At 37.9% G+C, this 19330-nt stretch overlaps 1 protein-coding gene across 4 annotated transcripts in view; it reads left to right on the top strand.

Moving 5' to 3' along the window:
- Window positions 1-18652, top strand: part of LOC117323889 — a 56515-nt gene extending 37863 nt beyond the window's left edge. For all 4 annotated transcript variants that reach the window (XM_033879399.1, XM_033879417.1, XM_033879424.1 and 1 more), the window contains 3 exons: window positions 12108-12279; window positions 17537-17619; window positions 18471-18652. In XM_033879399.1, the coding sequence (XP_033735290.1) occupies window positions 12108-12279; window positions 17537-17614 (250 nt within the window). In that variant the 3' untranslated portion in view covers window positions 17615-17619; window positions 18471-18652. The remainder of the gene's footprint in view (window positions 1-12107; window positions 12280-17536; window positions 17620-18470) is intronic.
- Window positions 18653-19330: the final 678 nt, after the last annotated feature.

Here is a 19330-nt window from a genome sequence, read left to right on the forward strand (position 1 = left end):
CCCCATACCAGTGGGACGTCCTGACACCATACAAGTGGGACGTCCTGTCCCCATACCAATGGGACATCCTGACCCCATACCAATGGGACATCCTGACACCATACCAGTGGAACGTCCTGACACCATACCAGTGGGGCGTCCTGTCCCCATTCCAGTGGGACGTCCTGTCCCCATACCAGTGGGACGTCCTGTCCCCATACCAGTGGGACATCCTGACACCATACCAGTGGAACATCCTGACACCATACCAGTGGGACGTCCTGTCCCCATACCAGTGGGACATCCTGTCCCCATACCAGTGATCCATCCTGACCCCATACCAGTGGGACATCCTGACACCATACCAGTGGAATGTCCTGACACCATACCAGTGGGACGTCCTGTCCCCATTCCAGTGGGACGTCCTGTCCCCATACCAGTGGGACGTCCTGTCCCCATACCAGTGGGACATCCTGACACCATACCAGTGGAACATCCTGACACCATACCAGTGGGACGTCCTGTCCCCATACCAGTGGGACATCCTGACCCCATACCAGTGGGACATCCTGTCCCCATACCAGTGGGACATCCTGACACCATACAAGTGGGACGTCCTGACCCCATACCAGTGGGACGTCCTGTCCCCATACCAATGGGACATCCTGACCCCATACCAGTGGAATGTTCTGACACCATGCCAATGGTACAACACTATATCAGTCAATTGTCCCTTACACTATTCAAGTGATCTGTCTTTGACGCTTCACCAATGCGACTTCTCTGATATCATATCAATGACTTGTTACTCTCGCTATCCCAGTTGGATGTCCCTGATGCCATACCACTGAGATGTCCCTGATGCCATACCACTGAGATGTCCCTGATGTCTTACCAGTGGGACGTCCCTGATGCAATACCACTGGGACGTCCCTGATGCCATACCAGTAAGATGTCCCTGATGCCATACCACTGGGACGTCCCTGATGCCATACCACTGAGATGTCCCTGATGCCATACCACTGAGATGTCCCTGATGTCATACCAGTGGGACGTCTCTGATGCCATACCACTGAGATGTCCCTGATGCCATACCACTGGGACGTCCCTGATGCCATAACACTGAGATGTCCCTGATGCCATACCACTGAGATATCCCTGATGCCATACTACTGAGATGTCCCTGATGCCATACCAGTGGGACGTCTCTGATGCCATACCACTGAGATGTCCCTGATGCCATACCACTGAGATATCCCTGATGTCTTACCACTGAGATGTCCCTGATGTCATACCACTGAGATGTCCCTGATGCCATACCACTGAGATATCCCTGATGTCTTACCAGTGAGATGTCCCTGATGCCATACCACTGAGATGTCCCTGATGTCATTCCACTGAGATGTCCCTGATGCCATACCAGTGGGATGTCCATGATACCATACCACTGAGACGTCCCTGATGTCTTACCAGTGGGACGTCCCTGATGCCATACAAGTGGGATGTCCCTGATGCCATACCAGTGGGATGTCCATGATACCATACCACTGAGACATCCCTGATGCCATACCACTGGGACGTCCCTGATGCCATACCACTGAGATGTCCCTGATGCCATACCACTGAGATGTCCCTGATGTCATACCACTGAGATGTCCCTGATGTCTTACCAGTGGGACGTCCCTGATGTAATACCACTGGGACGTCCCTGATGCCATACCAGTAAGATGTCCCTGATGCCATACCACTGGGACGTCCCTGATGCCATACCACTGAGATGTTCCTGATGTCATACCACTGGGACGTCCCTGATGCCATACCACTAAGATGTCCCTGATGTCATACCACTGAGATGTCCCTGATGTCATACCACTGGGACATCACTGATGCTTTACCAGTGGGACGTCCCTGACACAACAGTGGGGCTTCCTTGACATAATACCAGTGAGTTGTCCTTCACACTACACCAGTGTGATACTATAGTGTTTACATTATGAACACAACTACATTGCTGTATCATACTTGATCAAATGCCAGCCTGCATCCTTCCTTAAAATAGTTGGATTAACCAATAAAATCCATGTACCAGAAATGTTTGATGTATACATTTGAAAAATATTGATTCAGTTATTATTACTGATTAAGATTTTCTAAGCGTGCAACAGATATTGGAACAAATTGCATCCTGGAAACTTGATTGATGAAAACAGTAAATTGTGAAGTAAATTTTTGATGAAAAGCATGCCTGGGTGTAGAGCGGTGTACATGTATAGAATGTGTGTACCTGTATGATCAATGATCACGTTATTGCAGGTTCTGACATCATGGTGCTTTTAAGCCAACTGGTTATGAGTAACCATGAGCTAATTTATGCCTAGTGGCAGTATGAAAACCTTAACAGTTTTGGGGGTAAGCTGAACACCCAACACCCTTCTAACTTGGAAACAGGTACATTTTTAGCCCACCATCATCAGATGGTGGGCTATTCAAATCGCCCTGCGTCCGTGGTCCGTCGTCCGTCCCTCCGTCCGTCCCTCCGTCCGTCCGTCCGTCCGTCCGTCCGTCCGTAAACAATTCTTGTTATCGCTATTTCTCAGAAAGTACTGAAGGGATCTTTCTCAAATTTCATATGTAGGTTCCCCTTGATGCCTAGTTATGCATATCGCATTTTGAGACCTATCGGAAAACAACATGGCCGACAGGCAGCCATCTTGGATTTTGACAATTGAAGTTTGTTATCGCTATTTCTGATAAAGTGCTGAAGGGATCTTTCTCAAATTTCATATGTAGGTTCCCCTTGGTGCCTAGTTATGCATATTGCGTTTTGAGACCAATCGCAAAACAACATGGCCGATAGGTAGCCATCTTGGATTTTGACAATTGAAGTTTGTTATCGCTATTTCTCAGAAAGTACTGAAGGGATCTTTCTGAAATTTCATAGGTAGGTTCCCCTTGGTGCCTAGTTATGCATATCGCATTTTGAGACCAATCGCAAAACAACATGGCCGACAGGCAGCCATCTTGGATTTTGACAATTGAAGTTTGTTATCGCTATTTCTGAGAAAGTACTGAAGGGATCTTTCTCAAATTTCATATGTAGGTTCCCCTTGGTGCCTAGTTATGCATATCGCATTTTGAGACCAATCACAAAACAACATGGCCGACAGGCAGCCATCTTGGATTTTGACAATTGAATTTTTTTATCGCTATTTCTCAGAAAGTACAGAAGGGATCTTTCTCAAATTTCATATATATGTTCCCCTTGGTGCCTAGTTATGCATATTGCATTTTGAGACCAATCGGAAAACAACATGGCCGACAGGCAGCCATCTTGGATTTCGACAATTGAAGTTTGTTATCGCTATTTCTCAGAAAGTAATGAAGTGATCTTTCTCAAATTTCATATGTAGGTTCCCCTCGGTGCCTAGTTATGCATATTGCATTTTGAGACCTATTGGAAAACAACATGGCCGACAGGCAGCCATCTTGGATTTTGACAATTGAAGTTTGTTATCGCTATTTCTCAGAAAGTACTGAAGGGATCTTTCTCAAATTTCATATGTAGGTTCCCCTTGGTGCCTAATTATGCATATTGCATTTTAAGACCAATCGCAAAACAACATGGCCGACAGGCAGCCATCTTGGATTTTGACAATTGAAGTTTGTTATTGCTATTTCTCAGAAAGTACTGAAGGGACCTTTATCAAATTTCATATGTAGATCCCCTCGGTGCCTAGTTATGCATATTGCATTTTGAGACCAATAGGAAAACAACATGGCCGACATCCAGCCATCTTGGATTTTGACAATTGAATTTTGTTATCACTATCGATCAGAAATGGCTGAAGGGATCTTTCTGAAATTTCATTTGTAGGTTGCCCTCTGTGCCTAGTTATGCATATTGGATTTTGAGACCAGTCAGAAAACAACCTGGCCGACAGGTAGCCATCTTGTATTTTGACAATTGAAGTTTGTTATCGCTATTTTACAGAAGGTACTGAAGGGATCTTTCTCAAATTTCATATGTAGGTTCCCCTTGGTCCCTGGTGTTGCATTTTGGGACCAATCCGAAAACAACATGGCCGACAGACAGCCATTATCGCTAAATCTTAAATTTTATATATAGGTTCCCCTTGTTTGAAAAGTACTAGAGGGCTGTTTCTGAATTTACACAGATTAGTAAGACTTAGAGGAAGGGAAAAGTAGAGAAAAGATCAATCTGACATGGAACCTATAAATATCATTCAATGGTGGGCGCCAAGATCCCTCTGGGATCTCTTGTTGTATATACATTCATTAGGGGTCTAGGAGTGATGTTACAGCAAAATTACGTGGAAATATTTTCTTTCTTTTTTTTTTCTCAAAGCTTTGGACTTCAATCTTTTTTGCCCACCATTATCAGATGATGTTGAGCTGTTCAAATCACCTTTCATCTGTGGTCTGTAAACAATCCTTGCCCAGTGGATCTTCCTCAAATTCCATGTATAGATTCGATCCTCTTGGTCCCTATAGCTAGTTGTGCATGTTGAATTTTGAGATTTTGAGATCAAAAGACAAATGGCCGACAGTTGAAGTTTGTTATCACTATTTCTCAGAAAGTATGAAATGGATCGTTCTCAATTTCATATGTATGTTCCCCTTAGTCCCTTTTTCTGCGCGTTAAATTTTGAGTCTGATTGGATTGCATAATGGCTGACAGGCAGCTGCTATCTAGGATTCTGATGGATGTGTATGTGAGAAGAATATTTAATAAGACACTTTTCTTTATAATGATTTTATTTGTACATACTTTGTTGTTGTCAGTGATCCTACACATGATTCGTTTATGTGTCATGACCATGGCACTAGTAGCCTCAGACCAAGGACTACTAGGGGATGTGGTACAGTAATATAGATACATGGAAAACCACATATTTCTTGATTGCCTGAAAACCATGTGAAGTGGAACAGCTACCAATACTGGCAGTTCCATTAACAAACATAATCAGTAGCTAGTGTCACAACAGTGTGTATATGTTTGGCATCAACTTTTCAGTCCATGATTTATTTCAAACTTTTAAGACTTTATAATTGTGATATGTTTTTTTCCCTTAGCATCACTTTGAAAACTTGGGTAGGATTTTTAGCATGTTAGTTAACAGTTTTCTTAGCAGCATTTCAATTTGATAAGTAATTCTCATTGTTCCATTTCCGTTTACGGATTATGATACAAGAATGTACATCAGTTTTGCATGGGACCTGCATATATTGTTCTGCCCGCATGCACAGTACTCTTGTGCATGTCTGTGATGATTTTGCAAGACCTTTCAGAGTAAGATGTTGATGTAACAGGAAATGTGTTTGTTTGTATAAAAATATTTCTAATTAATGGCTTGGAAGATGACCATAATTGTGTGTTGTTTATCACTACAGAGCCCTCATTACTATAGGTCTATGTTACAATCCAGATCTCTTCTCGGGACCTTACTGACTCAGAAACACCTGCCAATGTCATTTACCTGATATTGTAACTCTAGTGATGATAAAGTAGTGTTCCTACAAATAGCTTTTTAAAGATAAAATTTGGATTAAGTGACTTGCCTCCTTAATTAACTTTCATGCTTTATGACTGTTTTACCCAGGCCTATAACTTGCATGTCGTATATCTACAAAATAATTTAATCTGGTGTTCAAATTTACAAGTATGTATATATTGATATTAGAGAAGAGAGATACGTCATTTAAGTCCTGTATGAAATTTAATATCATGTAATTTTGTCCTATAAACTTTACTCAAGCTTGTGTATCTAGATTTTGTCCTGTAACGTATACCCAAGCTTGTATATCTAGATTTTGTCCTGTAAACTTTACTCAAGCTTGTATATCTAGATTTTGTCCTGTAAACTTTACTCAAGCTTGTATATCTAGATTTTGTCCTGTAAAGTATACCCAAGCTTGTATATCTAGATTTTGTCCTATAAACTTTACTCAAGCTTGTGTATCTAGATTTTGTCCTGTAAACTATACTCAAGCTTGTATATCTAGATTTTTGTCCTGTAAAGTATACTCAAGCTTGTATATCTAGATTTTGTCCTATAAACTTTACTCAAGCTTGTGTATCTAGATTTTGTCCTGTAAACTATACTCAAGCTTGTATATCTAGATTTTTGTCCTGTAAAGTATACTCAAGCTTGTATATCTAGATTTTGTCCTGTAAACTATACTCAAGCTTGTATATCTAGATTTTTAGCCCACCATCATCAGATGGTGGGCTATTCAAATCGCCCTGCGTCCGTGGTCCGTCGTCCGTCCCTCCGTCCCTCCGTCCGTCCGTCCGTCCGTAAACAATTCTTGTTATCGCTAATCCTCAGAGAGTACTGAAGGGATCTTTCCCAAATTTCATATGTGGGTTCCCCTTGGTGCCTAGTTATGCATATTGCATTTTGAGACCAATCGGAAAACAACATGGCCGACAGGCAGCCATCTTGGATTTTGACAATTGAAGTTTGTTATCGCTATTTCTGAGAAAGTACTGAAGGGATCTTTCTCAAATTTCATATGTAGGCTTCCCTTGGTGCCTAGTTATGCATATTGCATTTTGAGACCAATCGGAAAACAACATGGCCGACAGGCAGCCATCTTGGATTTTGATAATTGAAGTTTGTTATCGCTATTTCTGAGAAAGTACTGAAGGGATCTTTCTCAAATTTCATATGTAGACTCCCCTTGGTGCCTAGTTATGCATATTGCATTTTGAGACCAATCGGAAAACAACATGGCCGACAGGCAGCCATCTTGGATTTTGATAATTGAAGTTTGTTATCGCTATTTCTGAGAAAGGACTGAAGGGATCTTTCTCAAATTTCATATGTAGGTTCCCCTTGGTGCCTAGTTATGCATATTGCATTTTGAGACCAATCGGAAAACAACATGGCCGACAGGCAGCCATCTTGGATTTTGACAATTGAAGTTTGTTATCGCTATTTCTGAGAAAGTACTGAAGGGATCTTTCTCAAATTTCATATGTAGGTTCCCCTTGGTGCTTAGTTATGCATATTGCATTTTGAGACCAATCGGAAAACAACATGGCCGACAGGCAGCCATCTTGGATTTTGAAAATTGAAGTTTGTTATCGCTATTTCTGAGAAAGTACTGAAGGGATCTTTCTCAAATTTCATATGTAGATTCCCCTTGGTGCCTAGTTATGCATATTGCATTTTGAGACCAATCGGAAAACAACATGGCCGACAGGCAGCCATCTTGGATTTTGACAATTGAAGTTTGTTATCGCTATTTCTGAGAAAGTACTGAAGGGATCTTTCTCAAATTTCATATGTAGATTCCCCTTGGTGCCTAGTTATGCATATTGCATTTTGAGACCAATCGGAAAACAACATGGCCGACAGGCAGCCATCTTGGATTTTGACAATTGAAGTTTGTTATCGCTATTTCTCAGAAACTTATGAAGGGATCTTTCTGAAATTTCATATAAAGGTTCCTCTTGGTGCCTAGTTATGCATATTGCGTTTTGAGACCAATTGGAAAACAACATGGCCGACAGGCAGCCATCTTGGATTTTGACAATTGAAGTTTGTTATCGCTATTTCTCAGATACTTATGAAGGGATCTTTCTGAAATTTCATATGTAGGTTTCCCTCTGTGCCTAGTTATGCATATTGCATTTTGAGACTAATCTGAAAACAACATGGCCGACAGGCAGCCATCTTGGATTTTGACAATTGAAGTTTGTTATCGCTATTTCTCGGAAAGTACTAAAGGGATCTTTCTGAAATTTCATATGTAGGTTCCCCTCTGTGCCTAGTTATGCATATTGCATTTTGAGACTATTCGGAAAACAACATGGCCGACAGGCAGTCATCTTGGATTTTGACAATTGAAGTTTGTTATGGCTATTTCTCAGAAAGTACTGAAGGGATCTTTCTCAAATTTCATATGTAGGTTTCCCTCAGTGCGTAGTTATGCATATTGCATTTTGAGACCAATCGAAAAACAACATGGCCGACAGGCAGCCATCTTGGATTTTGACAATTGAAGATTGTTATCGCTATTTATCAGAAATTGCTGAAAGGATCTTTCTGAATTTCATTTGTAGGTTGCCCTCTGTGTCTAGTTATACCTATTGGATTTTGAGACCAGTCAGAAAACAACCTGGCTGACAGGCAGCCATCTTGTATTTTGAAAATTGAAGTTTGTTATCGCTATTGTACAGAAGGTACTGAAGGGATCTTTCTCAAATTTCATATGTAGGTTCCCCTTGGTCCCTGGTATTGCATTTTGGGACCAATCGGAAAACAACATGGCCGACAGACAGCCATTATCGCTAAATCTTAAATTTTATATATAGGTTCCCCTTGTTTGAAAAGTACTAGATCTAGAGGGCTGTTTCTGAATTTACACAGATTAGTAAGACTTAGAAGAAGGGAAAAGTAGAGAAAAGATCAATCTGACATAGAACCTATAAAGATCATTCAATGGTGGGCGCCAAGATCCCTCTGGGATCTCTTGTTGTCCTGTAAAGTATACCCAAGCTTGTATATCTAGATTTTGTCCTGTAAAGTATACTCAAGCTTGTATATCTAGATTTTTGTCCTGTAAAGTATACTCAAGCTTGTATATCTAGATTTTGTCCTGTAAAGTATACCCAAGCTTGTATATCTAGATTTTGTCCTGTAAACTATACTCAAGCTTGAATATCTAGATTTTGTCCTGTAAAGTATACTCAAGCTTGTATATCTAGATTTTGTCCTGTAAAGTATACTCAAGCTTGTATACATATACGTATATCTAGATTTTGTCCTGTAAAGTATACCCAAGCTTGTATATCTAGATTTTGTCCTGTAAAGTATACTCAAGCTTGAATATCTAGATTTTGTCCTGTAAAGTATACTCAAGCTTGTATATCTAGATTTTGTCCTGTAAAGTATACTCAAGCTTGTATACATATACGTATATCTAGATTTTGTCCTGTAAAGTATACCCAAGCTTGTATATCTAGATTTTGTCCTGTAAAGTATACCCAAGCTTGTATATCTAGATTTTGTCCTGTAAAGTATACTCAAGCTTGTATATCTAGATTTTTGTCCTGTAAAGTATACTCAAGCTTGTATATCTAGATTTTGTCCTGTAAAGTATACCCAAGCTTGTATATCTAGATTTTGTCCTATAAACTTTACTCAAGCTTGTGTATCTAGATTTTGTCCTGTAAACTATACTCAAGCTTGTATATCTAGATTTTTGTCCTGTAAAGTATACTCAAGCTTGTATATCTAGATTTTGTCCTGTAAACTATACTCAAGCTTGTATATCTAGATTTTTGTCCTGTAAAGTATACCCAAGCTTGTATATCTAGATTTTGTCCTGTAAAGTATACTCAAGCTTGTATATCTAGATTTTTGTCCTGTAAAGTATACTCAAGCTTGTATATCTAGATTTTGTCCTGTAAAGTATACCCAAGCTTGTATATCTAGATTTTGTCCTGTAAACTATACTCAAGCTTGAATATCTAGATTTTGTCCTGTAAAGTATACTCAAGCTTGTATATCTAGATTTTGTCCTGTAAAGTATACTCAAGCTTGTATACATATACGTATATCTAGATTTTGTCCTGTAAAGTATACCCAAGCTTGTATATCTAGATTTTGTCCTGTAAAGTATACTCAAGCTTGAATATCTAGATTTTGTCCTGTAAAGTATACCCAAGCTTGTATATCTAGATTTTGTCCTGTAAAGTATACCCAAGCTTGTATATCTAGATTTTGTCCTGTAAAGTATACTCAAGCTTGTATATCTAGATTTTTGTCCTGTAAAGTATACCCAAGCTTGTATATCTAGATTTTGTCCTATAAACTTTACTCAAGCTTGTATATCTAGATTTTGTCCTGTAAAGTATACTCAAGCTTGTATATCTAGATTTTGTCCTGTAAAGTATACTCAAGCTTGTATATCTAGATTTTGTCCTGTAAAGTATACTCAAGCTTGTATACATATACGTATATCTAGATTTTGTCCTGTAAAGTATACCCAAGCTTGTATATCTAGATTTTGTCCTATAAACTTTACTCAAGCTTGTATATCTAGATTTTGTCCTGTAAAGTATACTCAAGCTTGTATATCTAGATTTTGTCCTGTAAAGTATACTCAAGCTTGTATATCTAGATTTTGTCCTGTAAAGTATACTCAAGCTTGTATACATATACGTATATCTAGATTTTGTCCTGTAAAGTATACCCAAGCTTGTATATCTAGATTTTGTCCTGTAAAGTATACTCAAGCTTGTATATCTAGATTTTGTCCTGTAAAGTATACTCAAGCTTGTATATCTAGATTTTTGTCCTGTAAAGTATACTCAAGCTTGTATATCTAGATTTTGTCCTGTAAAGTATACCCAAGCTTGTATATCTAGATTTTGTCCTATAAACTTTACTCAAGCTTGTATATCTAGATTTTGTCCTGTAAAGTATACTCAAGCTTGTATATCTAGATTTTGTCCTGTAAAGTATACTCAAGCTTGTATATCTAGATTTTGTCCTGTAAAGTATACTCAAGCTTGTATACATATACGTATATCTAGATTTTGTCCTGTAAAGTATACCCAAGCTTGTATATCTAGATTTTGTCCTATAAACTTTACTCAAGCTTGTATATCTAGATTTTGTCCTGTAAAGTATACTCAAGCTTGTATATCTAGATTTTGTCCTGTAAAGTATACTCAAGCTTGTATATCTAGATTTTGTCCTGTAAAGTATACTCAAGCTTGTATACATATACGTATATCTAGATTTTGTCCTGTAAAGTATACCCAAGCTTGTATATCTAGATTTTGTCCTGTAAAGTATACTCAAGCTTGTATATCTAGATTTTTGTCCTGTAAAGTATACTCAAGCTTGTATATCTAGATTTTGTCCTGTAAAGTATACCCAAGCTTGTATATCTAGATTTTGTCCTATAAACTTTACTCAAGCTTGTATATCTAGATTTTGTCCTGTAAAGTATACTCAAGCTTGTATATCTAGATTTTTGTCCTGTAAAGTATACTCAAGCTTGTATATCTAGATTTTGTCCTGTAAAGTATACCCAAGCTTGTATATCTAGATTTTGTCCTGTAAAGTATACTCAAGCTTGTATATCTAGATTTTGTCCTGTAAAGTATACCCAAGCTTGTATATCTAGATTTTGTCCTATAAACTTTACTCAAGCTTGTATATCTAGATTTTGTCCTGTAAAGTATACTCAAGCTTGTATATCTAGATTTTGTCCTGTAAAGTATACTCAAGCTTGTATATCTAGATTTTGTCCTGTAAACTATACTCAAGCTTGTATATCTAGATTTTGTCCTATAAACTTTACTCAAGCTTGTATATCTAGATTTTGTCCTGTAAAGTATACCCAAGCTTGTATATCTAGATTTTGTCCTATAAACTTTACTCAAGCTTGTATATCTAGATTTTGTCCTGTAAAGTATACCCAAGCTTGTATATCTAGATTTTGTCCTATAAACTTTACTCAAGCTTGTATATCTAGATTTTGTCCTGTAAAGTATACCCAAGCTTGTATATCTAGATTTTGTCCTGTAAAGTATACCCAAGCTTGTATATCTAGATTTTGTCCTGTAAAGTATACTCAAGCTTGTATATCTAGATTTTTGTCCTGTAAAGTATACTCAAGCTTGTATATCTAGATTTTGTCCTGTAAAGTATACCCAAGCTTGTATATCTAGATTTTGTCCTATAAACTTTACTCAAGCTTGTATATCTAGATTTTGTCCTGTAAAGTATACCCAAGCTTGTATATCTAGATTTTGTCCTGTAAAGTATACCCAAGCTTGTATATCTAGATTTTGTCCTATAAACTTTACTCAAGCTTGTATATCTAGATTTTGTCCTGTAAAGTATACCCAAGCTTGTATATCTAGATTTTGTCCTATAAACTTTACTCAAGCTTGTATATCTAGATTTTGTCCTGTAAAGTATACCCAAGCTTGTATATCTAGATTTTGTCCTGTAAAGTATACTCAAGCTTGTATATCTAGATTTTGTCCTGTAAAGTATACTCAAGCTTGTATATCTAGATTTTGTCCTGTAAACTGTACTTAATGATCTTGATGCACATGCCTGTCCTCATCATTACAGACATTTTGATTCTGAGCCATCCCTGACAATGTACCCCAGCCTCCAGGATGTAAAAACCATGCAGATGGATGGTAAGGAGGTGGTTGTTATAGATGCCAACACTTATGGACAGATCATGGAGGAACTTGCCACTCTCAAATTGGCACTCAGTCAGCTCACTGATCTCATGCAGGTAACTTATACTCAAACTGGCATTGAGTCAACTCAGTGATATAGTGGTAAAAATTATACTCAAACTGGCATTGAGTCAAATCACTGATCTTGTGCAGGTAAAGTGTACTCAAACTGGCATTGAGTCAAATCACTGATCTTGTGCAGGTAAAGTGTACTCAAACTGGCATTGAGTCAAATCACTGATATAGTGGTAAAAATTATACTCAAACTGGCATTGAGTCAAATCACTGATCTTGTGCAGGTAAAGTGTACTCAAACTGGCATTGAGTCAAATCACTGATATAGTGGTAAAAATTATACTCAAACTGGCATTGAGTCAAATCACTGATCTTGTGCAGGTAAAGTGTACTCAAACTGGCATTGAGTCAACTCAGTTATATAGTGGTAAAAATTGTACTCAAACTGGCATTGAGTCAAATCACTGATCTTGTGCAGGTAAAGTGTACTTAAACTGGCATTGAGTCAACTCAGTTATATAGTGGTAAAAATTGTACTCAAACTGGCATTGAGTCAAATCACTGATCTTGTGCAGGTAAAGTGTACTCAAACTGGCATTGAGTCAAATCACTGATCTTGTGCAGGTAAAGTGTACTCAAACTGGCATTGAGTCAAATCACTGATATAGTGGTAAAAATTATACTCAAACTGGCATTGAGTCAAATCACTGATCTTGTGCAGGTAAAGTGTACTCAAACTGGCATTGAGTCAAATCACTGATATAGTGGTAAAAATTATACTCAAACTGGCATTGAGTCAAATCACTGATCTTGTGCAGGTAAAGTATACTCAAACTGGCATTGAGACAAATCACTGATCTTGTGCAGGTAAAGTATACTCAAACTGGCATTGAGACAAATCACTGATCTTGTGCAGGTAAAGTATACTCAAATGGCACTCAGTCAACTCACTGATCTCATGCAGGTAAATTATACTCAAATTGGCATGTGATCTGTCAACTCACTGATCTCATACGGGTAAATTATACTTAAATCGACATTGAGTCAACTCACTGCTCTCATGCAGGTATACTCAAATGGCACTGTCAACTCACTGATCTGAGGATCTCATGGTAAAATTATACTCAAACTGGCATTGAATCAGCTCACTGATCTTATATGTATACGGGTAAATTATACTCGGAGGCACTGCGTCAACTCACTGATCTCGTGCAGGTTAATATTACTAGAACTGGCATTGAGTGAACTCACTGATTTCCTGCAGACAAATTATTTTCAAACTGGAATTGAGCCAACTCACTAATCTCATGAAAGGAAATTATACTCACTGTCAAACTGAGTAAAGTAACTGATATTATGTAGTTAAATGATATTCAAACAGGTCCTGAGTAATCTCCTTGATCTCTTGCAGATAAATTACTCTCAAACTTGCACTGGCAATTGCCAATGTTGCTGATCATTCTTTGAAGTAATCTCTGTATTGATCACTTATTCCATCGGGAGGCTGTAACCATATATACATGTACACACATCAGCTGTTTGTTTGTTAATACAAAGTACACATATCAGCTATTAGACAAAGTATATAATCAGTTTTAAGACAAAGTACACACATCAGTTGTTTGACAAAGTACATTGTTAGACAAAGTACATTCATCAGCTGTTAGACAAAGTACACTGTTAGACAAAGTACATTGTTAGACAAAGTACACACATCAGCTGTTAGACAAAGTACATACATCAGCTGTTAGACAAAGTACAAACATCAGCTGTTTGACAAAGTACACTGTTAGACAAAGTACATTCATCAGCTTTTAGACAAAATACACTGTTAGACAAAGTACACTGTAAGACAAAGTACACACATCAGCTGTTAGACAAAGTACACACATCAGCTGTTAGACAAAGTACACACATCGGCTGTTAGACAAAGTACATACATTAGCTGTTAGACAAAGCACATACATCAGTTGTTAGACAAAGTACACTGTTAGACAAAATATACTGTTAGACAAAGTACACTGTTAGACAAAGTACACTCATCAGCTGTTAGACAAAACACACACATCAGCTGTTAGACAAAGTACACTGTTAGACAAAGTACATTCATCAGCTGTTAGACAAAGTGCAAACATCAGCTGTTTGAGAAAGTACACTGTTAGACAAAGTACACTCATCAGCTGTGAGACAAAGTACACTGTTAGACAAAGTACATTCATCAGCTGTTAGACAAAGTACAAACATCAGCTGTTAGACAAAGTACACACATCAGCTGTTAGACAAAGTACACACATTAGCTGTTAGACAAAGTACACACATTAGCTGTTAGACAAAGTACACACATTAGCTGTTAGACAAAGTACACACATTAGCTGTTAGACAAAGTACACTGTTAGACAAAGTACACACATCAGCTGTTAGACAAAGTACACTGTTAGACAAAGTACACACATTAGCTGTTAGACAAAGTACACTGTTAGACAAAGTACACACATTAGCTGTTAGACAAAGTACACTCATCAGCTGTTAGACAAAGTACACACATTAGCTGTTAGACAAAGTACACTGTTAGACAAAGTACACACATTAGCTGTTAGACAAAGTACTCACATCAGCTGTTAGACATAGTACACACATCAGCTGTTAGACAAAGTACACTGTTAGACAAAGTACACTGTAAGACAAAGTACAAACATTAGCTGTTTGACAAAGTACACACATCAGCTGTTAGACATAGTACACACATCAGCTGTTAGACATAGTACACACATCAGCTGTTAGACAAAGTACACTGTTAGACAAAGTACACTGTTAGACAAAGTACACACATTAGCTGTTAGACAAAGTACACTGTTAGACAAAGTACACACATTAGCTGTTAGACATAGTACACACATCAGCTGTTAGACAAAGTACACTGTTAGACAAAGTACACTGTTAGACAAAGTACACTGTTAGACAAAGTACACACATTAGCTGTTAGACATAGTACACACATCAGCTGTTAGACAAAGTACACTGTTAGACAAAGTACACTGTTAGACAAAGTACACACATCAGCTGTTAGACAAAGTACACTGTTAGACAAAGTATACTGTTAGACAAAGTACACTGTTAGACAAAGTACACACATCAGCTGTTAGACAAAGTACACTGTTAGACAAAGTACAAACATTAGCTGTTTGACAAAGTACAATGTTAGACAAAGTACACTCATCAGCTGTTAGACAAAGTACAAACATCAGCTGTTAGACAAAGTACACACATTAGCTGTTAGACAAAGTACACTGTTAGACAAAGTACACTGTTAGACAAAGTACAAACATTAGCTGTTTGACAAAGTACAATGTTAGACAAAGTACACTCATCAGCTGTTAGACAAAGTACATTCATCAGCTGTTAGACAAAGTACACTGTTAGACAAAGTACATTCATCAGCTGTTAGACAAAGTACACACATCAGCTGTTAGACAAAGTACACTCATCAGCTGTTAGACAAAGTACACACATCAGCTGTTAGACAAAGTACACTGTTAGACAAAGTACACTGTTAGACAAAGTACATTCATCAGCTGTTAGACAAAGTACACTGTTAGACAAAGTACACTCATCAGCTGTTAGACAAAGTACACACATCAGCTGTTAGACAAAGTACACTCATCAGCTGTTAGACAAAGTACACACATCAGCTGTTAGACAAAGTACACTGTTAGACAAAGTACACTGTTAGACAAAGTACACTCATCAGCTGTTAGACAAAGTACACACATTAGCTGTTAGACAAAGTACATTGTTAGACATAGTACACTGTTAGACAAAGTAAACACATCAGCTGTTAGACAAAGTACACTGTTAGACAAAGTACAAACATTAGCTGTTAGACAAAGTACACATATCAGCTGTTAGACAAAGTACACATATCAGCTGTTAGACAAAGTACAAACATCAGCTGTTTGACAAAGTACACTGTTAGACAAAGTACAAACATTAGCTGTTTGACAAAGTACAATGTTAGACAAAGTACACTCATCAGCTGTTAGACAAAGTACACTGTTAGACAAAGTATACTATTAGACAAAGTACACACATCAACTGTTAGACAAAGTACACACACCAGTTGTTACACTATGATTTATCAGACAAGTCTGGTGTAATGTATGTCGTCTGTGGGCCACACTTTGATTCATCAGACAAGTCTGGTGTAATGTATGTCCTCTGTGGGCCACACTTTGATTGATAAGACAAGTTAGGTGTAATGTATGTCGTCTGTGGGCCACACTTTGATTCATCAGACAAGTCTGGTGTAATGTATGTCGTCTGTGGGCCACACTTTGATTCATCAGACAAGTCTGGTATAATGTATGTCCTCTGTGGGCCACACTTTGATTCATCAGACAAGTCTGGTGTAATGTATGTCGTCTGTGGGCCACACTTTGATTCATCAGACAAGTCTGGTGTAATGTATGTCGTCTGTGGGCCACACTTTGATTCATCAGACAAGTCTGGTGTAATGTATGCCCTCTGTGGGCCACACTTTGATTTATCAGACAAGTCTGGTATAATGTATGTCGTCTGTGGGCCACACTTTGATTCATCAGACAAGTCTGGTGTAATGTATGTCCTCTGTGGGCCACACTTTGATTCATCAGATAAGTCTGGTGTAATGTATGTCGTCTGTGGGCCACATTTTGATTCATCAGATAAGTCTGGTGTAATGTATGCCCTCTGTGGGCCACACTTTGATTTATCAGACAAGTCTGGTGTAATGTATGTCCTCTGTGGGCCACACTTTGATTTATCAGACAAGTCTGGTGTAATGTATGTCGTCTGTGGGCCACACTTTGATTCATCAGACAAGTCTGGTGTAATGTATGTCGTCTGTGGGCCACACTTTGATTTATCAGACAAGTCTGGTGTAATGTATGTCCTCTGTGGGCCACACTTTGATTCATCAGACAAGTCAGGTGTAATGTATGTCGTCTGTGGGCCACACTTTGATTGATCAGACAAGTCAGGTGTAATGTATGTCGTCTGTGGGCCACACTTTGATTCATCAGACAAGTCTGGTGTAATGTATGTCCTCTGTGGGCCACACTTTGATTTATCAGACAAGTCTGGTGTAATTTATGTCGTCTGTGGGCCACACTTTGATTTATCAGACAAGTCTGGTGTAATGTATGTCGTCTGTGGGCCACACTTTGATTTATCAGACAAGTCTGGTGTAATGTATGTCCTCTGTGGCCCACACTTTGATTCATCAGACAAGTCCGGTATAATGTATATCCTTATTTTCCACAGCTGCAAGAATTAGAACAAGGAGGAACCATATCTGATGACGTTTGTGGCAAACTGGAGTTCCCCAGCAGTCCATCCTGATGGGGGTAAGTTTTGATGGGCTGATTGATGGTTTGTGGAATATTTGTAATTCAACAGTCCACATTTGATAATTAAACAGTCCATATTCTGTAATTAAACAGTCCACATTTGATAATTAAACAGTCCATATTCTGTAATTAAACAGTCCATATTCTGTAATTAAACAGTCCACATTCTGTAATTAAACAGTCCATATTCTGTAATTAAACAGTCCACATTTGATAATTAAACAGTCCATATTCTGTAATTAAACAGTCCATATTCTGTAATTAAACAATCCATATTCTGTAATTAAACAGTCCACATTCTGTAATTAAACAATCCATATTCTGTAATTAAACAGTCCACATTTGATAATTAAACAGTCCATATTCTGTAATTAAACAGTCCATATTCTGTAATTAAACAGTCCACATTCTGTAATTAAACAGTCCATATTCTGTAATTAAACAGTCCACATTTGATAATTAAAGTCCATATTCTGTAATTAAACAGTCCATATTCTGTAATTAAACAGTCCACATTCTGTAATTAAACAGTCCATATTCTGTAATTAAACAGTCCACATTTGATAATTAAACAGTCCATATTCTGTAATTAAACAGTCCATATTCTGTAATTAAACAATCCATATTCTGTAATTAAACAGTCCACATTCTGTAATTAAACAATCCATATTCTGTAATTAAACAGTCCACATTTGATAATTAAACAGTCCATATTCTGGTGATGTGAGGAGGATAGTTTTATTACTTTTATACAAATGTATACTTAAAGCCTGTTTCTATTTTACAGACTTTACATTTTGCTCCTATATGAGGAAAACAGTATATTGACGTGTGGTGTTTATTTACAGGAGGATCCCGGGAGGAACTGGTCAAGGAGTAACGGCCCACATATCACAGTGTGTAACATAACACTGGTTACCTGGTACAGCATATATAAACATAACACTGGTTACCTGGTACAGTGTATATAAACATAACACTGGTTACCTGGTACAGCATATATAAACATAACACTGGTTACCTGGTACAGTGTATATAAACCTAACACTCGTTACCTGGTACAGTGTATATAAACATAACACTGGTTACCTGGTACAGTGTATATAAACATAACACTGGTTACCTGGTACAGCATATATAAACATAACACTGGTTACCTGGTACAGTGTATATAAACATAACACTGGTTACCTGGTACAGCATATATAAACATAACACTGGTTACCTGGTACAGTGTATATAAACATAACACTCGTTACCTGGTACAGTGTATATAAACATAACACTCGTTACCTGGTACAGTGTATATAAACATAACACTCGTTACCTGGTACAGTGTATATAAACATAACACTCGTTACCTGGTACAGCATATATAAACATAACACTCGTTACCTGGTACAGTGTATATAAACATAACACTCGTTACCTGGTACAGCATATATAAACATAACACTGGTTACCTGGTACAGTGTATATAAACATAACACTGGTTACCTGGTACAGTGTATATAAACATAACACTGGTTACCTGGTACAGTGTATATAAACATAACACTGGTTACCTGGTACAGTGTATATAAACATAACACTGGTTACCTGGTACAGCATATATAAACATAACACTGGTTACCTGGTACAGTGTATATAAACATAACACTGGTTACCTGGTACAGCATATATAAACATAACACTGGTTACCTGGTAC

Source organism: Pecten maximus, chromosome 1 (assembly GCF_902652985.1).
Source record: "Pecten maximus chromosome 1, xPecMax1.1, whole genome shotgun sequence".
NCBI lineage: Eukaryota > Metazoa > Mollusca > Bivalvia > Pectinida > Pectinidae > Pecten > Pecten maximus.